A 22,383-nucleotide genomic window follows, 5' to 3' on the forward strand; every position below is an offset into this window, starting at 1 on the left:
CTCTTTCTTGGACTTTGTCTAAACTGCTGTTTAATTGAGCTATTTAATTTTTTTTTTTTTTTTTTGAGACAGAGTTTCGCTCTTGTTACCCGGGCTGGAGTGCAATGGCGCGATATCGGCTCACCACAACCTCTGCCTCCTGGGTTCAGGCAATTCTCCTGCCTCAGCCTCCTGAGTAGCTGGGATCACAGGCAGGCGCCACCATGCCCAGCTAATTTTTTAGATTTTTAGTAGAGACGGGGTTTCACCGTGTTGACCAGGATGGTCTCGATCTCTCGACCTCGTGATCCACCCGCCTCGGCCTCCCAAAGTGCTGGGATTACAGGCTTGAGCCACCGTGCCCGGCGCTTTTTTTTTTTTTTTTTTTTTTTTTTTGAGATGAAGTCTCACTCTATTGTCCAGGCTGGAGTCCAGTGGCATGAACTACAACCTCCGCCTCCCAGTTTCAAGCAATTCTCCTGCCTCAGTCCTTCATGTAGCTGAGATTACAGGCGTGCACCCCAACACCAGCTAATTTTTGTGTTTTTAGTAGAGATGGGGTTTTGTCATGTTGGCCAGGCTGGTCTCAAACTCTTGACCTCAAGTGATCCACCCACTTCAGCCTCCCAAAGTGCAGGAATTACAAGTGTGAGCCACCACACCCAGCCGATCTGTTGAATTTTTTATTTAAATTATAGTTTCAGTTTTAAAGTTTTACCTTTTTTTGGTAAAATCTGCTTGGTCATTTTATAATCTAGTTTGCTTATAATGCTTCAACCTTCCTTGCTGTTTTTCAAATCTATTAAACACATATAATATTATTTACGCAAATTCCTAAACTTTGCCATCTGCACAGGTCTGATTTTGGAATTTGTTGTCTCTATTGACTCTTGCTCACAGTGCATATCCATGATTATTTAGCTATTTATGTTTGTGAGCTCATGTCCCTTAGAATTTCCTGTTTAAACTCTGAGACATGTTTAAAGCATGTTCTTCCAGAGAGTACTTAACACTGCCTCTGCCTGATCCTCAGTGTGCTACTGATGTGGAACCTCTGATTGGATTGGAGTTTTTCAGGCAGCACTAGTAGTGAGGGTTTTGGCTTCCAACTGGCTTCAGTGTGAGCTGCAGAAACCTGAGGGGCAGTTTCTACCTCTTGCTCATTTCTGCACTCCCACCTGAATAGGCAATCCTCCTTCTTCGCAGTGGGGTTTTTCCACGGTCACGTGCTCGAGTCTGCTCTATGGGAATGCCGACTCTGATCCGACCCCACACCCTGCTTGGCCCCCAGTGTTGTGCACAGATCCCCACTGAACCTCTGGTCTAGATGCTGAGACTCACATAAGACTGCAGGACAGACACTGTTCATAACGGTGTTTGCCCTCAGAATACCTCCTTATCCTCAGCTTTTGCCCGCCTTTATTCTTCCCTGCTCACTCTCGGACCACCTGCTTACTATTGGATCAGCTTTCTCAAGCGTTCCAGGAAGGCTCTCTCTATGTACGTGACCCAGCAGGTTGCTGAGAACAGGGAAGAGCACAGTGGAGCGGGGAGGGATGGTGCCGCCTCCAGCCCCAGCTTCCTCCCGAGTTCTCCTGATGAGGGGAGGGGAGGTGGCACCACGAAGCGCTCCTTTCCCGGGGCTGCCACACCTGCTGTTCTGAGTTCCCGCGTAGGACTTTTATGTGTTCATCTAGTTCTCATCTCTAGTAGAGGTATTTAGTGCTTAAATACTATAGGTCTTTATGAAATATTTTTTAAACAATGAAAATTTCTTGCTAAAAAAATCTAGCAAGGATTTTATGTTCTCCTTTGTACCCATGCCAGATTTTGAGAAATATTTCTATGATGAGGGTTTTTTTCCTTTTTAAGAAATCCTTCCTGACATAGTTATAACCTGCTTCCTCTTTCCTGCTAACTCCCTTCCTTTTGAATTCCTCTAATAATTTATGTATAGGCTTGGAAAGTCCCTTATTTCTGGGTTGACCTCCTAGACCCTCAGCATCTTCACTGCATAAGGGGGTTCACTCTGTGTTTTGTAGATCAATGTGTCACAGAAATAATAATGTAGACCAAAGTTCTTAATCAGGAAACCACTGAAAATAATCCTAGTAACGTCTGTTTCCACACACGTGTGGAATGCTACAGAAAGTTGCTTCTCTGAAGAATTTTTAGCATTGGTGGGAGAGAAAGGGGAACCCAAAGTTGTAATACAGCACAGTGAGCAAACTAGAGGTGCCCAGGAGACACGCCACCACGGCCTGCGGGCTGGAGGGATCTCGGTGGCTTCCTGGAGCAATGCTAGGTCTGGAAGATGATGGAAGGAGATGTGGCCAGTGGGCAGATGCAGAGTGGGCAGGAAGGACAGCTGTGGCCACTGTGTGAGTGATGTCACAGGACACCACAGTACATCCTCTCAGGAGCAAGTCAGCAGGGCAGGAGCAGAGACTGTGCCCTGGGGGAAGGTGGAAGAAGGCCTGGCCAGGAAGAACAGAGTGCTGCGGCTTGGGGCTTCCAAGCTCTGGAGCTATGCATGCCCTGGCGTAACTGAACCAGATTCGCTTCTAGAAGGATCAGGCTGGTGGTGGGACCACAGGTGGGGGTTGCAGGCAAAGCCTTTAGCCAGTAATTACTATTTTCTGGCAAGAGCTGAGGAGGGCCCATGCTGTGTTATGAAGGTCAGAGTTGGAAAGAAGGCAAGACGGGGAAAACATTTAGAAGGCACAGTTAATGAATCTCAGCAACTAGAGATGTAGGAATAGAGATGTGTCCAGAGTTCATGGTAAGTCTTACCTTCTGGTTTGGGCAGTGGGGCACGTGGTCATGCCTTGCATGAGACAATATAGTTTAATAGGGGAGTTTTCAGATAAGAATTCTCATATTTGGGAGTCGACTCTCTTCCCAGCCCATTCATTACTTTTCTGTGTGTGAAACACTAGGATTTTTATGAATAACTCTGTTGAGCACCCCACAATTTACAAAGCACTTCCACATACTGGTTTAACAGCATGAAACTACTGTTTTCATAGGTGATGACCTAGTGAGAAAAGGGTTTTTTCCCCTCTTGTTCCTCCCTCTTCATCCTAGAGTGGGCTTTTTCAACCTCACCATCAACATTTTTAAAAATAGGCTTCATTTTTTCAGAGTCATTTTAGGATCCCAGACAAACTGAGCAAAAGGAACATAGACTAATGACATTTGTGATGGACACTTCTTGGTCCTGAGCAGTTCCTGTACTGTGTAGAGTGTTCGGCCGTGCCCACCAGCTGCGACAACAAAAATGTCTCCAACACTGCCAAATGTCCCCTGGGACCCATCCTCCACCACCCAGAACCACTGTTCTAGAGACTCAGAGAACATCAGCCAAAGTCAGGTCATGTGCTCTGCACAGCGGGTAGAGATTTAATTCGAGATATTTTACTTCCCAGCGTACATTCCATCGCAAGCTCCTGTTACCGTGGTCGCCTTTAGATCCGTCTTTAACCTATCGCCAGCTACATCTAACTTGCTCTTTAACAAACAGTACATATATGCTCAGCTGTATGTAACTCGGGTGAAGTACTCCGTCTTTCCACAGGAATGACGTTGTTCGTTGTTACATCTGCTTGGTCACTTTGAGTCTCTTCTCTTTAATCATGCTTTCATTTCTTGCTTTTATTTCCTTAAGCTGATCCGATCTGACACTCACCGCTCTCCCCTGGATGGTCCAGCGGCCAGAGCCTGCTCACAGCACGTCTGCGGTGGGCTGCCTTGCGGCCGGGCTCCTGACTTAAGCGTTCTTGTGGATTTTGCGCACAGCGATCATGAGCTTGCGCTCCTTAGAGCTGTATCGGAGGGAATTCTTTGAACCTGGCTTTAATGCAGATTCCTCTAGAAAGCATTTGTGATTGTTTCTGCTGGGCACTTAGGGCAACAACAACTCAAGGCTGCTTTAAATTGTCAGCTGGAGCTGGTGCTGCTGTGTTCACACGGTGAGCTGAGGCCATGCCCCTGTGCAAAGGCAGGCTGCGGCCACAAATCCCAGGGGATTTCCCATGCTACTGGACCCTGCTCAGTGCCAGCGTTCGACCACGATTCCCCATCCAGGGGGTTATGGGGTCCACCTCAGGCCAAGCACAGCGCCCTGCTGGACTATCATTTCTGGGGGGCAGGCTCTGTCCTCTGCGGCCTCCATGGCTGGGACACGGGGTCGCAAGCTGCAAATCTGGACACACTTCTTGGTTCCTGCCTCTGCTTACTCATCTTATTGACTTGAACAAACCTGGCTTGAGATTGGGTCAAAACGCATTTCAATGTCCACCAGTGGGACAAATGCCCCCTTCTCCAGTGTCACCTTCCACTGCTTTTCTTCCCACTCTTGGGCAACACACAGCCCACGCTGACTTGGCGTTCTGAGCGCTTGGTTAGTATTTCCGGTCTTCAGGATGGGGCCCTTTCATCGACCTGCACAGGCAGCCTCCAGTCCAAGCTCGATGGCTTCTCCCACCTCGTGTGTCCCCTGCCACCCTCTCTCCCCACCCGCCACCTGATCATCGTTCCTCTCGGGGCCAGAGCCAGGAGCGAGGAAGAGGAGCGGAGAGAACAGGCTTTGACTGCTCCCCCTCTTTCCCCTCCTGACCCTTCTCTCCTGGAGGTCCCCGTTAGCGCTGCTCCAGGCAGTGTCTCTGAGGACTTCACGTGGCCCTTCCTTGGCCCAGACCTGGCCTGTAGGAAGCACTCGTGTGTCCGTGGCCAGCAAGCCTTGTGCAGACGGGGTTGGCCAGCGCACAGCCTCTCTGCCCTCCTTGCATTCCCTCCAGATGGTCCCAGTGGGTGCCAGACCGCAGCCACCTGGTCCCAGCACGTCGGCACTCCCCAAGGGGCCCCACAAAGTCAGCCCTCCTGGGCTGGAACAACATAGGTGGCACCTCCCCAGAGCTTTGGGTGGTGGAGAGAGGAAGGGTGTGCTCAGCACAGACGCTGCCCGCGTTCTTCCCGCCACGCTCCCTCCTTCACCCTCCAGGCCCTCTGCGTTCCCAGAGACCTGGGCAGTGGCAGGGTTGTGGAACAGCCTCTTGGTATTTTTTTTTTAATTGGCATATAGCTGTTTGTCCTTGAAATTTTCACACTCAGTGTGTCTCAGGGAGTTGGTAGAAACTTTCCTTTCAAATGATCAATCCTGAAATCCTGTTTGTTCTAAATTTAATCCTGGAGTTCATCCACTTCCCTTTGGCCACACCCTGCCTTTCTCCTGGCCGCATCCTCAATCTGTTTATTTAACAGGGGCAGCAGATACCCATTTGAATGGCTCTGTATCCCCGCAGCCTCTGGGGATTGAAGTTCCTGTCCTTTAGGGCCTTATATTGTGATTGCTGGAGACAAGCATTTAAAAGGTGAAGAAGACAAAGGAAGAAGATGTGGGAGAAGGAGGAAGAGGGAGGAGGAGGAGGAAGGGCAGGAGGAGAAAGGTGTAGAGAAGAAAAGGAAGGAGAATCACAGATTATCAGAAGTTCTGTAAAGAAAATCAGCGTGAGGTGTTCTAGAGAGTCTGGAGAGAGGCCCTGTGTTAGACAGGCTATCCAGAAGGGTCTCTGCAGAGAGGTGCTCATTCAAGCTAGAACCCAAAGCTTGAGAGGTAGCAGAACAGGGGCCTGGCAGAGGGAGAGGCAAGGACCGGAGGCTGGAGGTCGGACAGGCTGGGCGGTTCTAGGAATGAAAGGGAGGCCAGGCTGGTGGAGCCCAGGAGCAGCATGGGGCAGGGTGGGACGGCGGGGGGTTAGGGGGGTGAGACCCTGGGGCAGGGTGGGACAGGGGGCGAGACCCAGGGTCTTTGTGGCAGAGGCAGTGTAGACAGGATGAGGAGTTTGGGTTTAATTATACTTTCCTGGCAAGAGAGTAAGAAGCCTGGCAGAGTTTTAAGCAGAGAAGTGGAGGATTGGATTTGGATTTGTGTGGAATGGCCACGGGCAGGCAAGCTAGCAGGTGACCACCCTGGTCTAGAGTGGGGGTGGTGGCTTGTCCTGGGGTGGACGTAGTAGGCGAGTGGGTCAGAGTTGAGGCATCCTTTGCTGGACACGCCCAGGTCACCCCCTGAGGTGGACACAGCCTTCTCCCCAGGGTGGGGATGGTGGCTTGTTCTGGGTGGGCGCAGTAGGTGAGCAGGGTCAGATTTGAGACATCCTTCACCAGACAAGCCCAGGAGGTGCTCCTGGCATTCTCCTGCCAAAGCCCCCGGGCTCTTCCTCCTCTTAAGGGGTAAACTCCATGGGGCTCTCTACCACCTGACCCAGTACCCCTCCTCTGCTCGGTGCCCACTCCACACCCTCACAGTAGCCAAACGGACCTCCTCAGGACCAGCCTCTCGCTGGCCTTTAGCCTGAGCTCCCGACAGAATGCCCTCGCCTGTCCCTGTTCATCCGGCTGGAGCTCGCTCACGATCACCTATGAATGTAGTGTCACCTGCTAGACTAAGGGCTCCTCTGGGGGACCCCTTGGGGCTCTCTCGCCCCTCTAAAGCCCTTCCTGCCTGGGAGTGAAGGCACCCAGGCTTGTTTATGCTACCTCAGAGATTGCAGCACCCACTGGGGCAGGAGTCCCTGCTGTGCCCTGTGCCCCAGTTCCCAGGCTCAGCACAGCCCACAGCAGCAGGACCGTGGATGCGTGGACAGCCTGGGCTGATGACCAACACTGACTCCCGCCTTGCCTCCTCTCTAATTCATGCATGCCAGGGTGCACATGGGAGAGAAGTCATGAATACTTATTAGTGAGTCACAAACATGAATACCACCAAGCATGCCCCACATAGTCGGTTTCACATAGTACCGTTGGCTCTCTGTTGTAACAGGTCTTGTTTAAATTGTGCTGTCATTTGCCTCATATTTTAAAAATTGTTCTAGTTCTTGAATATTAGCTTTTTTATAGGTTTTTAAGGATGTGAGGTATTTATGGTGTGAGACTATACCAAACAATTAATAATTTTGCCAATGAAGGCCGAGTGTAGTGGCTCACACCTGTAACCCCAGCACTTTGACAGGCTGAGGTGGGCAGATCATTTGAGGTCAGGAGTTTGAGACCAGCCTGGTCAACATGGCAAAACCCCGTCTCTGCTAAAAATACAAAAATTATCTGGGCATGGTGGCACATGCCTATAGTCCCAGCTGCTTAGGAGGCTGAGGCAGGAGACTCACAGAAGGAGGAGGTTGCAGTGAGCCGAGATCGCACCACTGCACTCCAGCCTGGGGGACAGAGTGAGACTCTGCCTCCAAAAACATGTGCAAATGAAATTCTGTCCTTAGAGTTACCTGTTATTTTCTCATCTCATGTAATTTACAGATAGGTTTCTTTGTTATTCCATGTTCGCAGTCACGTTGGAATAAAACCTGACAGTTTTGCAAGTCGTGGATTTACAGGGAACCATCGGAGTGTAAAGGCTCCGCAATTTTGGTTTAGCGGTGGTAAAATGCAGGGGATGAGGAAGGAGCGGGCAACTCGGAGATGGTACTGAGGACGTGAGGACCTGTCCTGGAAATGCTGGCCCTGGGTCTCCGGCGAGCTCTGCTGCCAGTGTCACCTCTCATCTCGGCCTCCTGGTCTCCACCACAGTGGCCACTGCAGTTTGCTCTTCATGAGGACACTGTCCCGCCTGCAAGATTGTCACAGGGTTGTCTCCCTGACTCTGTGTCCACCTTCCCCGGACTCTCCTCTATTGTGCACCCTACTGCCAGGAGCACTTTCTTCAATGCAAGTGTGTCCCTGTTCTCCTCAGCTTCACGCTTCAGCGGCCCCTTTGCTAAGCTTAGGGCAAACGTCATTCCCTCCCCCTAAGCCCACACCCTGAGCCCATGCTCTGGCCACGCAGCGTCTCTCACCCCAGGGCCTTTGCACAAGATGCTCTTTCTTTCTGATCTTGTCTCCACTTGCCCGGTTTGAAAACCCGTCCCAGCGTGTCCCTCCAGTCCTTCCTCCCTCCGAGTGGGCCAGCAGCATCTTTGTCTTCCTTAAAGCGCGGCACGTTCCGCTGACTCATAGTGTATTTTTGTATCTGATAATTTGTCACTCGCCTGTGATGATCTTGTGAGAGGGCACAGTGCTGAGTGCAGAGGAAGAGATCATGAAACACATGATATGCGAATGCATTCAAACAAGTAATTCTTCCATCCTATAATTATAACTGTAATTATCATCTCACAGCATTTCTACCATAATGTTTTACAAATATTATGACTATTAAATAATCTTTAAGTAACTTTTATAAAAATTTATATTTGGTGACTAGATTTAAACCTGTGGATTAACCGAGTGAATAACGAGTACCTTGCTCAATCCATCAGTTAATGACAGAAAATTCAGCTCAAAAAGATTTGTTATTTTCCACCAAAATACGCCTCAAAGGGGTTTGGCTGCAGAATTGGTTAATGCAGTAACTCAACAGTGTTGTCAAGGATCCAGAATGTTTCCAGTTTTCTGCTGTGCCATGCTTAGCATGACCTCAGGGGGCCCAGACACCCCCAGCTCTGAGCATCCCATCATTACACACTGGCCAGAGGTAGAAGAAGAAACTCACTCCTTTACTCTGCCCCAATTTCCTTTCTTGCCCTGAGAACTTAGGCATTTCTCCTCTGAGCTTGTTTTTTGTTTTTTGGGTTTTGACACGGGCTCTGGCTCTGTCACCCAGGTTGGTGGAGTGCACTGGCACAATCTCAGCTCACTGCAGTCTCTGCCTCCCAGGTTCAAGTGATCCTCCCCCTTCAGCCTTCCACGTAGCTGGGACCACAGTCATGCACCACCATATCCAACTAATTTTTGCATTTTTTAGTAGAGAAAACCTGGGTTTCACTATATTGCCCAGGCTGGCCTTGAACTCCTGGGCTCAAGTGATCTGCCCATCTGGGCCTCCTGAAGTGCTGGGATTGCAGGGGTCCTGATGTATTTCATACCTGCGGTGGGTCCACGTTGTCCTCTGGGCTCCCACACCACTCAGCGTGCCTCTGCCTCTCCGACCTGTTCCCGAATTGCTCTGTGGGTCTCTGCTCCCTCCTCCCTCACTAAGCTCTGGTTCCCATTTCTTTTTCCTTTGGGTTAAGTTCCATTGGTCTCCTGGTTTTCATGTCTCTCTTCTGGTCTTTCTCTCTCTGTGTTGTTGCTGTTGATTTCTGTATGCCCTTCCTCATTCGGCGGGAGAGATGGGAAACCTTGTTGCAGCCCCCTGACTTTGCCCTGCTATTCCTCAGCCTGGGACTCCCACCTCCTCTTGTCTGTCCAGGAAACATATTCCCTCGTCTTTTTATCCTCAGGGCTTCAGAGCAAAGGCCATCTCCTTCTTGACTTCGCCATTTAGAATTGGCTTCTCATTCCTCTCTTACAGGCATTTCTTTCACATCACATAAAAATGGCATCAGCGTTGTCAGCTCACTCACCTTCTCTTCCATATGACTGTGAACTTCTTGGGATGCCGTAATCATTTTGTGTCCCTAATGACAGCCACAGTGCCAGATGTTAGTAGGTGCTCGATAATCACTTGCGGAATTGCACTGATCACACCTCAGCTAATCTGGTGCGCAGAGGTAGCAGGAGCCATGGCATTCAGCCTCAAACTTTGTGCTTGAGTCAGAGAAAATGTGGGATACTCAGAGGTCTACCAAGCTCTTTATCTTGTCTTCAGCCCTCTCCCATTCCATCATCTGGGCAAGAGCCTTTATCACGTTCACTTTTCTTTTCTGGTATTTGGTATGGATAATTGGGATGTAGGTTGCAATGGGTCTTGATGTTACACCTACTCCAGATTTACTGGTTTTGGAGGATTTCATTATACAAACACACGAAGTAGTACTCAGTGATAACCAGAGATTGTGGTATACCTGCATTTTACCAGGACAAAAAGGCAAACAGGTGTATTGTTCTAGCAGTGAATTCCATGTTTGAAATCTGATTTTACCCCCAAGTTCAAAAGAACAGTTTTGTTGCCTTCAAATTTGAGGAACTCATGAATGTCCCATGAGATATTTCCTTTCCAATTTTGTCTGATCAGGTCAAAATACTCTTGTTGGTACAACACAAGCCTTGGCTTAGGCCTGCCTCAGGGCTTGTGTCCTGAACAGGATGCCCGCTGGTTGGTATAGTTGCCATTCTGCACTGCTGTCTCTGGACAGGATCACTGGCTCCCCTTCTGAGGCGAGCATGGTCGGGTTGACCCTCCCTCATCCTTGGAGCCTGTGTCCAGTCGCAGGCCCATCTACTGCTTCCCACGTTGGGTCCAGTATTTGCCTAGAGCTAGGATTTTTGTGTTTGCCTGGAGCAAGGATGCCTGAGGGTCCCAGCAGGGACACAGGGTACTAAGAGGCTGGTTCTGAGAGCACAGTTACTACCTTCCCAGCAGAACCTTAAAGGAAGCAGAAAAAACAGTTTTCATGAGCACTCAACTGGCACACCCTCTTGAAAAGCAGCAAAAAGGGGTGTTTGGTGTCCTTGTGGGGTCCTGCACTTCTGTTTTTTAAGAAAAATCGTTACTCTAGATCCTTTAATACGTCATATGAAAATCAATTGCACTGTGAAAATTCACAAAGCACTCCCATATCCGTGATCTTGCATAAGCCTCTTGGTATACCAGTAAGGGAGATGAGGCAGGTTTCACTCGGATTTTCCTCTTAGAGATGAGCCGTGTCACAACGCGCAACGGTACCCAAGTCCACCGAGCAAGGAAGGAGCAGCGCCAGAGTCCTGGAGCCCAGCTGTCCCCCCACCCGCTTCCACTCCGGAGCAGCGCCGCTCCTCGCCGGTCTCCAGGACACCCAGAGAGCCGGTCTGACCAGCCTCAGCCCGGGGGCAGCGTGAGCCTACAGCTCTTATTTATTCAAGGACATTCTGACCTCTCTGCCCACCGGAGCCAGAATAGCCTGTCACAAGTATTAAGGCGACGTCTGACTAGTCCAGGAGGCAAAACCACGCGAGGATTTCTGCAGTTCGCACTGCGAACGAGCGGGACCTGTCGGCCCTCCCGCGCTCGTCTCCGGTCTTTGCAGGTGGTGACGGTGTCAGGTCGGGGGCTCCTTCCTGCCGGCTTCAGACACAAACTCCACGCGTGCACCGGAGGGGAGCCCAGGTGGCTGCGCAGGGTCGCGAGCCCGCAGATCCCAGCCTCCTGCCGCCCTGGGAAAATAACCCACGTTTCCCTCTAGGGCCGATCCCGAGCGGCGCTGCCTCCAGCAGTGGGCCTGAGGGCCTGGCCCGAGACCCGGGTCACCCCGCCCCGGGTGTTCCCAGTGCGGGCCTGATGAGCCATCGGTGTAGACGTTTCCTAGAGCGGGCAGCGCGGAGGGCGGATGCGTCTTTGTTCTGCAGCCGAGGGAGGGAGCCCCCGCCCTCGGGCGCCTTTGTCCGCCCGGCAGAGGGAAGGCGCCGTCTGCGCGGGGCGGCTCCGGGCCGGGCTGCAGGGCCCGCGGCCGGGGGAGGGTTGGGTTTTCCAGAAGCGTTTGCTGATCGACAATTAAAGTTTGGTTCGGCAGAGAAAAACCTGATGACAGAGTGTGCATAGGGGTGTTTTAATAAGGAAAACATAACGACAGCCCCACGCTGGAAGGAAGAGCAGCCGGGCCGAAGCTGCAGGGCAGGGGCGGCCGCGACCCCGCGGCTGCAGAGCCGCTGCACAGCGGGCCCCCGCCGGGAGCGGTTTTGGGCCGAGGCTCATTAGGCATGCGACGGCCACGGGCGCTGATTGGCGGGCAATATTGTGGGCGGGGCCGTGGGCGGAACCATGTGGGGGCGGGGCTGCCTGGAGCTGGAACTCCTGGGACTGAGTAGAAAGAGGAGGAGGGATGAGCACCTGGAGCCGCAGGACCAGACTGCTGATTGGAGGTCTCGGCAGAGGCGGGGCACTCCTGGGCGCGGCGGTGGGCTCTCATTGGCAGTGCTGGTGGTGGGCGGGAACGGGCGGGACGGTGAGCGCCGATTGGTGGTAGTGGCGGGGCGGGGCGGAGGAGGAGGAGGTGTGCGTGCCGGGGCGGGAGCGGCGGGTGCTGATTGGCGGTAGTGGCGGTGGGCGTGGCGTAGGCGTGGCGCTTGGCAGGCGCTGGTACTCGCAGGGGAGGCGGAGGGGGAGGCGGAGGGAGCGCCTGGGGCCCCGGCCGCGGTGGCCGGCGCGGCCTGCCCTTTGTGACCACAGCCCGCGCCCCGCGCCCCGCGCCCATGGCCGCCGCGCCCGGCTCCCCGGCCACGCGCGCCTGCCCGCGGACCTGAGCCCAGCGCCTGGGATGCCAGGGATGCGCGTGCCCCGGCCCTTCGGCTGCTCCGGGCTGGGCGCGGGGCGATGGACCTGAGCATGAAGAAGTTCGCGGTGCGCAGGTTCTTCTCCGTGTACCTGCGCAGGAAGTCGCGCTCCAAGAGCTCCAGCCTGAGCCGGCTCGAGGTAATGCGGCCGCCCTCGGGGCACGCAGGTGCCGGGCGCGGAGCGGGCCGTGGCCGTCCGAGCCCGCCTCGCCACCCCTGGGTGGACCCGAGACCCGTCGGGGAGTTCAAGTCACTGGAAAGCTGGTCCGGTTCCGAAAATGGAACCAGATGGCCCCAAACGATGTCGCTGGGACTCCGTAGTAACTGGGCGGTCCGTGGGTCCTCGCGGGGGCCGGCTCCACCCGCGCTGCGTTTCCAGCTCGTTTCTCTGCCGCGGTCTGCGCGGCTGTGGGGTGGTCCCCTGCGGGCCGCAAGGCGTCCCGGGCGAGGAGGGGGCTTCTCCGCAGGTGGACCGTGCGTGGCGCAGGGCGTTCCGCGGTGGTCCGCCAAAGTCCCGAGTGGAGAGGCCCCTCGGCTGCGCCCTCCGAGGCTCCGATCAGGTGCTGTCAGCCGTGCGGGGCCGGCGGGTGCCACCTCGTCGTGTAGCTCGCTCGTGCGTTTGAAGTCAGCGTAGAATTCGCGGAACGGGAAAGAACGGGCAGCAGCACAATCGTCTAAAGCAGCGCTCGGGAGTGAAGCGCCTGATGCAATATCCTCGCCGCGTCGGGGCTGATACAGATTCGTCCTGAAAACCCAGGGTGCTCCCGAAGCACTGTCCTTTCTACCTGTCCGGCGTCTTGGCATCACTGTCCTTTCTACCTGTCCGGCGTCTTGGCATCTTAGCGTTTCTTTATGGACGGTTCTCTTGGTTGGTTGGTTGGTTGGTTGTTTTTTTTTTCAATCATCAAATCTTGTTCTCTTAATCCTAGTATCCAAATCACATTGTTGAATCTATAGATGACAAAACAGTGAAACGTGTTTCAGTGAAAAAGAGACATGGTGATGGGAGACTGAGGCTGTGACCCAAAGATTCCGCCCGACACTGTCCCGCCTTTGCCTCTAGGCTGGCACCTGTAGGGTTTTGGTTGGTTGGTTTCAACTGGAACAATCTCAAACGTTTCATCTTGGATGTCTTTGTCCCAGCTGCCGTGATACTAGACACAGGCATGCGTTTTGTATCAATTCAGAGATTTCTACGCAGAGCTCAGGAATAGACATATGAAGAGAATTACTTGTTTAAAAAGTTTATCTTATGGCATCCCTTAATCAGAATTTTCCAATTTTCCAATTTTCTGATTTCTGTACTAGCTAGACAGGATCGGTGTGGCTGGTTCCCGGGGGTAAAACACATCTTTCAAACAAAACTGTTAATCCAGTACTGGAGGCGGGCTTGCTTTAAGTCTAATATTGACAGAAATTCAGCAACCCCTCAGTGAGACAAGTCATTTTCCTGGAACACAGGCACTTAAAAATCTAAAGTTGACAAGATCAGAAACTCAGAACAGTATTTACAGATAAATCTTTACCCAGATACATGCTTTTATTTCCTGTTTCATCCCAATGCGAATTTATTAGACAATGCCTCGTCTCCTTACATTTATTGCCTTTGCCAAGAAGAGGCAAACAAGTGAGCAGACTCTAGACATTGTTTATGAAGAGCAGCTCTAGACACTGGCTGACCAGTGGGAGTTGAGGAATCTGTCTGTAGGATACACACATCGCTGGTGTTAGGGTTCACCTAGGAGGACTGGGCTGCCGAAGTGTCTCCAAAAAGAAGACAGTGGGAAACAAGGTGCGGATGGGAATAGAAACGAAGTTTCTTTGATGTACAAATAGAGTTTCTAGAAGTCATACATAAACCATCAGTGATGCAGGAGGTCAAATGGGCTGAAAATAAATGTAGTCTAATAGATAATCAATTAGTGTGTCCTATGTGCCAGGTCCCGTACTAGGTGGTGGAGGTCTCATTAAGATGGTTAGTACTAATACAATGCTCTCTTCTTTACAAATGCATTCCCCAGCTTTCTATTATTTGATGCTTGTAAAAATCGGGGTCACATATGATACCATCCTCATTCTATTGTTAAGGGGAAAAAAACCCTGAGAGATTGAAAGTCTTGTGAAAATCTTTCCAAGGAGTTCATTCTGCAAGTGTATATGGAGGACCTGGTCTGGGCTGGTCTGTTTCTGGGCATTGCCTCCAGAAAGACGCAAGACATTGAAGTCCTGGCCTCAGGGCACTTCCACCCAGTGAAGAGTCTCACAAAGAGCTGACTTTGTGCCCCAGTGCGGTAAGTTCCTCCCCAGCTCCCTACCCACACTTGAGAAGGCTGCCTGTTCGTTTGTGTGTTCACAGCTGGTTATAGGCCAAGAAGCACTCATCAAAAAATGTAAAACTGAGCAGGGGAGGTCTGTCAATGGATTGCGGTTGAGAAATAGGACACAAAGTACTGAACACAGATGTGTATTTCCTCTGTTTGGATGAATGAGAAAGATAACTTGTTTTATAATAGGAAACATTTTAAAAGTGTTTCTGTGAAATTTATATTTTGAAATATACAGAGACCTTGAAAAATGTTGTTATTTGAAATTCAAAGTCTTGTGACATAAACAGGAAATTAACGTAGTTGCTTTAAGGTGAAAACAATATCTTCATTTAAAAGGCTTTCAGAGAGAGACTCAGTCCTAATGTTTTCATACTTGATTTTATTTTTGTTTTTTTTTAAATAGTAAGAAATTTCTAAAGTCCCTTCTTTCTTTTTTTTCCTTTTACATTTATGCTTGGCAAAAGTTCTCTGAACATACTTGATTTTAAAACAAATTTTACATCTATAACCCAACATTTGCTAAACCCTAAGTGACAGAGAAGCCAGGTTACTTAATCATATTTGGAAACAGTTTATGAATTACAGATTAAAATGAAATTCGCTGAAATATTTTGTCCTCTGTCAGCATAGAACCAATTGAGTAGGCCAAGTCATTAACTCTGGCAGCTGTAACTTTGGGGGTTTCTAAAGGAAAACTGGGTATCTTGCACAGACTTTCATGGGTGTGCCCCAGAAAGGAAGGTGTCAGGTCTCAGTGCCCACAAGACCCTCACCGCCAAGACAGCTTTGCTTTCAGGCCATTGGCAGTATTGCCTAAGAACCAGGACACATTGCTGGGCAGAGTAACCTACGTCTCATCCGGCAGTCCATTTCATAGATGAGAAAGTGGGGCACTGGCCCATTTGCTAAGCTGGCGTTCCCTTCATCTGGCTGGGATAGGAAACCCTCTCAGTGTCTGCCCTATAAGTCAGTGCGCTTATCTACGAATACGTTACCCATGCCAGTTGCCACTAAGCTAAGGTGGCTTTGAGAGCAAGGAAATGTACCACCTGCAGCACCCTACCTTAGCCGAACCATAGGTCCACTGAGCTGAAAGAAATCTTCTCCCCACTCAACCTTCCCACACACCAGGAGAGCCTCAAAAGATGGGCTGTGCAAGCTCCAAAGCGTTGCTTCTATTTCTCCCAAAAGGGAATGCAGATTTTAAATGAATTAAAAGTGATATTGCTAACTCAAGGTAAGACTTCAACCAATTTGCTAAAGGTGTCAATACGCAAAGTCGTTTCATTAACGAACAGTTCTTAGCGTAGAGTTATCAAAGCCAGAGAGGATTCCCTTTGGTAACGTATTATTTGACCTATTTCAGCTGTAACTGGAGTTTCTCCTGAAAGACAGCGGGGAGTGAATGAGGAAGATAAAATGCGAGGATTTACCTGGGATATTGCTAGTCATGAACTACTGAGTGGAGAGGAGAATTTCGTTTTATGTCTCTGCTCAATTGTTCATACACTCAAGAGATTTTAGCACATACTGTATGCATTGTGTTAAGCAACTGGGATAAAAATAGGATCCCTGCCCTCAGTGAGCTTAATGTCTAGCAATAGAGGCAAACAAGTCAAAAGAAGCTTGCTGTTAGAGTGTAAGTGCTGTGAAATTATTGGCAACTTTGGATTTAAATGGTCTAATTAGATCAATTGCCAACGTATTCCTATTTCTGGTGGTCACAGATCATCAGAATTTATCTGTGTGTACATATAAAGATATTTTAATTGCTCATTCCTTTTAAGGAAAACATGGTATCCTAATAAAGGAAATGTGAAGGGACTCTTAGCAAGCATTGGAAACAATATTGGCTCGTCGTGCATAAAAAGAAAGCTTCCCGGAAAGTTTACCATCAAGGCTTGTTTTGGTGCTTGTGAGGTGAGCTCTTCTAGGTCTTGGGTGGTTTCCAAGAAATCCATTTGTAATTAAGATAATTTTCAGGTATTCTGAATATTTTGTTTATCCTAATTTTATTAGATTTTCTGACAGCCCAAAAAAAAAAAAAAAGAGAGAGAGAGAGGACCACAATAAATAGTCCATATTAATGAATACTGAATTTGTTCATCTTTTTACTCATTTACATAAATCATTTCTATTTTAAAGACATTAAGCTTAATGCCTTATTTGTGGTCACAGTTTCTGTGACAAGCTTTATGTCTGGAATTTCATTACCTACTTTCTCTCTTTACATTCCAGAAAACCCCCCGAGGATTGTTGCTTTTTAAAACTGTGCGAAAAGGCAACTAAATGTCGTGAGATTTTGCCCCTTCGCTTTGCCCATCCCTTTCCATAAGCCCATGTGCTGTCTTTGACCACACACCCAGCACAGCAAAGACTATTCAGACTGGTTTTCATGCCTTCACAGGTAGAAGAGTAAAATGGAAGCACACGAAATAGAAATGGGAACATCTCTGCACATCCTCTGACTTACCATTTACCTGGGATTTCATTCTGTTTCTCATATGTGGAGTGAATAGTTTCTTAGAAGTGGCAAATTCATAGTGGGTGGGAGGGCTATGAACTCTGAGGCACCTTCCAGGTCTACTGGCCGTGAAGGGGAGGAGAGAGGCTTTGGGGCTGTAGCTTCCGGATGAAGGCAGCATTCAGGCCAACCAGCGATGTGGGCCGCATTGGAGACCTTCAGGAAGCTGCCAGGAGAGAGTGCTCCTTTGATGTGGGGGGCCAGGATGAGTGGGTTTTATATGACATGGAGTTAGTAGTAACCGGTAGTTTAGCCAGAAGTACTCTACCATTTTTGCTCCAAGGATCTGTGCTTGTTAAATAAGCTGAGCTGGTCTAAGACTAGCCACATTCTCTAGAATGCCCTGCTCCTATTTCTGATTACACTGAATTACGTTGTGTTGCATTTTCTCAGCATTCTATGTTTGCTGATATATTTTCACTAGTAAAAGCTATTACGTTGAACTCAAATAAGTAAAAATTATCAACAAATAGGCTGTTAAGCTGCAGTGTGATTTAATCAAGTAAACGGCTCAGACACAAATATATTCCGTCTGAAATACTGTTAATCACATCTGACTTGCAGCTGCGTGAGAAGCCTGCTGACTGCTTAGCTCGGGGAAATAATGGTATAGCTATAAGGAAGCCGGAGGCACCTACACATCAGGGTGTGGGGACAAATGTGACTCACCACACACCTAGAATTTACTGCCAAGCAGGCCAGGAGCAGTGCTTCAGGCCAGCCAAGATGCGTACCTGTTGTTATGCAGTCATTTGCATAGGTTATGCGGTTATTTGCATATATTCCCAGAGATGAGTTAGAGGGTGTTCCCAAGACTGCGGCCGATCTGAGACCTGTACTTGATTCCAGTCTGCGGGTGCTCCCTAGCCAGTCTCCTCGATAAGCCTTGGTGTGCAAAGCTCCCAGGCTGGCTGGTTTGCCCTGGCCTTGCCCGTGGAGGGAGGAGTCAGTCTGCAGGCATGGAGCAGGTGGCGTCCTGTTCCCCTCGCCCCTGCATGGTGCCAGTCTCTTCCATGGGATGTGCCTGACCTTGGCGACTGCCCCTTCTCCCTGCTGTCTCACACTGCCCTCGTGTCCTTGCTGTCTGCCTTGTCAGACCACTGAATCCTTTTGAGAACCTGTCTCCCCAGGTACACGATAGGGGTAGCGCTGTAATAAGGCTTATCTTCAAGTTAGTAAATGCTTCAGCAGGGAAATGTGCCTCCTCAGGAAAGAGCTCACGCTTGGCGTCTGTGGTGTTGCACAAAGCTCACTTTGGTTACACCGTTTCTGTGAAGGTGCTACATTATGGGCGGAAGGTGTTTTTTCTTTCCTGCCAGCCTCCTTCCTTGGCCCTTTGAGTACACATCTGTTTCAAATTCGTATTATCACCATGAAACTAGCTTTTCCTAGGTTATAGCTGTGTGAAGTTCACATACAATGGTGGTTTAATCTTTGATACTGTCATTTTAAACGTAATTTGTGGGAATAGCCCCTCTTGGAAAACAGACTTGTTTTCCACGCTGTTTCTGGTGCCAGCCCACAAGAAATAGTTGAGTGGGGACGGTTGGGAGAAGGGAGAAGGTATTGGTAGAAATAATCCAGCTTTTTAGAGAAAAGAATTGTTTCTTCGTTCCATTATTCTGTCTTCTATATGAAATTAGCAAGATTTAATAAAAAAATGAATCGCAGATTAGTACTTAGGTATTGGCGGTGTATTTCCTCCTGTCGCCAAAGAAAAGAAAGGCTTGGATGAGACTGGCAATAAGAAAAACAGGCCTCATACCTGTGGAATGACTCGTATGCTGTCTTTTCACAGTCTGAATTTTCAGATGGACATTAGCCAAAATGCAAGCCCGGGGCCCGCTATGGAAAGCATTCTCTGTGCTCAGAGTGTGCTGTGACATTCTTTGCACCAAGGCATCTTGGCCACACATCCTGCCAGCGGCCTGTGGGCTTGCAGCTTTTACTCATTAAACTGTGAGGCCGAATTTATAAGAGGAGCAGGCCAAAGGATTTTACTTTGAATGACTTTAATTTGGAACAGTTATGATAGAAATGCTCTAGTGACTACTTAGGAAGCTCACACAGGTCCCAATTTGAATGCTGTTAGCCCAGGGTGATTGCAACTTCTCTAGAACTAGGGTCGGATATCATATGAGCTTCCAAATATAGTCTTACATCCAAAATACCATGTGAGAATCTCTTTCTAAGGATGAAAAACCAAAGAAGCCTCTTGTTCTGAACTGTGGATAAAACACAAGAGCTGCAGGGAAGCTGCCTTTGAGAGGCCTCTGTATGAGAGAAGCTGGGAGCTGGGCAAGACTGGGACGAGGCAGGAAGCTCCAGGGGTTCTGCAGACCCTCCAGGAGCCCCAAGACTCGCAGGCCACATGACCATCAGCTCCCGCAGGCACCAGGGGCCCTGGACTCCCTGCCACAGGGTGAAGCCCCAGAGAGAGCGGTGTGTTCTACACCCTGCTTGCAAAGGTGCCTCGGGAAAGCCTCTTGCCTGTAACTTGCTAAAGCAACTCTGTTGACTGGTTGACTTTGAACATAGCAAAGGAAAGAAACACAGACAAACAAAACAACTTTAAAAAGAGCATTTATTTTTAGAACACCTTTGACTTCTTGAATTCCTGGTTTGTCATCACTTTAGGGACAGAAGAGACAGGCTGCGGGAATCCGAGTGGTGACTGTAGCTGACTTGCCTTCATTCCAGAGAACCCGAGACACAGCATGAGGTTGGGTCTGTCTCTTATTTCTAGATCTCAGCAAAGAGAATGCATGGATTATGACGTGTGACTCAGTCAAGTCCTTGTAGAGTACAACCCAACAGAAAAGAGGAAACGTTTCCATCCGATGGCACCTATCAGAGTCCCTACGCACAGGTCTTGTGCGCACAGCACCCAGTGTATCTCTCAGGGTCGTAAGTGTCTAGACCTCTGTCCTAACGTTGTCTTCAGCGCGTTGCACTGCAATCAAGGCTCATGACAGTAGAACTCCAGCAACTGATGTAGGGAAGGGAGCGTGACCTGCTAAAATGAGTTGGCTGCAGTCCCTCTGTGTGCATGCGACAGGAGAAGAGGTGAATGTCTGGGACGCTCACCCTAACTTCCCGGAGCTTGGAGATAACAGAAGTGATGGACATCTGCCCAAATTGCCGTGAGAGTTACAGAGCAGTGCCCGTGTTTTCATTTTACTGTCTCCACCTCCTACTCAGCCAAGGTGAGCCAAACACAGAGCCTCTCATCCCCCGTGAGCCTGATCTTCTAGTGATGATCACTCTTTTCCTTGGTCTCACCCCTGCCCACGTTGACCTCACTCCAGGTCGCCCGTCTACTCCAGGGATCTTCCCAAGACTCTCTGGCCCTCAATCCATTCTCAGGCCCCGCCCGCACTCTTCCATACCAGACTTCCTGCTTTGGGTGGCTCTGCCCTCCTCCGCAGTTGGATTCAGGGCTGTCTCTTTGGGAGACTCTGGCCCAGGGACGCTTGAATCTGGACAGGAGCTGAGCAGAGAAGAGTCCGTCGCCCTGTGGCTGTGGTTGTAGCAGAGCTCACTGCATCTGAGTCCTAGCTTCGAGTCGGTGGTTCGTGCTCAGATCACAGAAGAGAGGACGCACCTTGGCGGTTTCTTCCCACTGAAGTGGCTTGGTCACCCTCGGTGGTAACATTCTGGAGTTTTAAGGAGTGTCCTGTATCACACGTCCCTGCATGGCCAGGCTCTGGGTGTGCAGGGCTGCACATTCTCAGCTGTCGGGGCAGAGCGTACTTGTTCTTCCTGATGGTGTCATTAGCTTGGACCCCACAATGCTTCTTTGCTGTTTGTGAATTTACAGAAAGACTCAGGCTGATTTGTGTCCTATGGTGCTAAAAATGCTGGTGAAGCTCGTGTGGAAGGAAGGTGCCACAGGCTGATGCCGCAGGCTGGACCCTGCTCAGTGGCCATGGACAGCTGTGGTTTTGTGGGACCGTTGCCTGTGAGCCACGTGTGGCCATTCTCGGTGTAATGCACAGCTTCTGCATTAATGTGTGCAAAGTCCTTGGAGGCCATTTAGGACATTTTATTTTAGGAATTAGCCATGGACTGACTATTCACTACATGCCTAAACATTTTCAGTAGGATTTGGGTGTAGAGGGTTAAAATGCAGACAGAAAGTGGTCCTTACCTGAGACCAGTGGAGGAGAGAGGAGGTCATTGAAACCATCGCGGAAGTCAGATTACTCAGAAACCACAAGAGGACTGCTTAGCAGCATGAGATGGTGCTGGCACTGGGCCTTTTACAGACTGACTACTGTTTGGCATTGAAAATTTTTCTATAGAAAAAAGCGTCTAATCTAGGCTCACAATATAGCTGACATAGCGTTATCCTGCAATAAAAATTTTGGGAAAAAAATCTCCAAACTACTTTGATTACTTAATTTTTTTTTTTTTTTTTTTTTTTGAGACGGAGTTTCGCTCTTGTTACCCAGGCTGGAGTGCAATGGCGCCATCTCGGCTCACCACAACCTCCGCCTCCCGGGTTCAGGCAATTCTCCTGTCTCAGCCTCCTGAGTAGCTGGGATTACAGGCACGTTCCACCATGCCCAGCTAATTTTTTGTATTTTTAGTAGAGATGGGGTTTCACCATGTTGACCAGGATGGTCTCGATCTCTTGACCTCGTGATCCACCTGCCTTGGCCTCCCAAAGTGCTGCGATTGCAGGCGTGAGCCACCGCGCCCGGCCCACTTAAAAATTTTTTAAAGCAACAAAATAGCTTAACAGATTGAGAAACTATCAACATTTTTTAAAACGCACAGATTTCCACATGTATTAATGCTGGTAATTTTTAAGAAACAGAGAAACAGGAAAAGTCAATCAGGATTTTTCTTTTAAAAGCTGATGCTTCTAGAAGAATAGGTCTTATTCTAGGAAGATGGCCTTCGTGACATGGCTGATAGAGATTTCTAGTGAGATTTAAAGCCTCTGACTCCTGGAGCTAAGTTTCGGTGATGAATGACTTTTCCCCGCAGGGTTCTCACCCGTGACCGCCTTCGGCCCACGATGAAGCAATGACATGGGCACCGGCACCTTCTCTCAGGCCAAGCCGGGCTGTGTCAAGGGCTCTCCTATGCCTGTACCCGTGAGCCTTCTGGGATCCTTTCTTTCTCCCACGTTCATTTGTTCCTCTTCCTCTTGGGTGCTAGGTGCCTTGGCCCACCTTAGATTAGGAGTGTCAGGCACCTGCTGTCAGGGGCCTCGCTGGCTCTGGGCTAAGTCGGTGCTGTGGCTCCTGCCAGGCCCCCACCCCGAGCACCACAGCAGGCTCGCCGCCCTGTGTGAGCCCAGTT

The 22,383-nt window shown here is 49.8% G+C and overlaps 1 protein-coding gene across 8 annotated transcripts in view; it reads left to right on the forward strand.

Annotated features, from left to right (window-relative positions):
* The window catches only part of RPS6KA2 (ribosomal protein S6 kinase A2), a 450,029-nt gene that overhangs the window by 224,418 nt on the left and 203,228 nt on the right, over positions 1-22,383 (forward strand). Inside the window, exon 1 of one of the 8 annotated variants that reach the window (XM_074397158.1) lies at positions 12,026-12,358. The exons of 6 other annotated variants lie outside the window; for them this stretch is intronic. In XM_074397158.1, coding sequence (XP_074253259.1) covers positions 12,260-12,358 — 99 coding nt within the window. In that variant the 5' untranslated portion in view covers positions 12,026-12,259. Of the gene's footprint in view, positions 1-12,025; positions 12,359-22,383 lie in introns of those variants that run through there. One more of the 8 variants, XM_039467501.2, reaches the window with a different exon arrangement.

The sequence above is a fragment of the Saimiri boliviensis genome, chromosome 4 (genome assembly GCF_048565385.1).
Source record: "Saimiri boliviensis isolate mSaiBol1 chromosome 4, mSaiBol1.pri, whole genome shotgun sequence".
NCBI lineage: Eukaryota > Metazoa > Chordata > Mammalia > Primates > Cebidae > Saimiri > Saimiri boliviensis.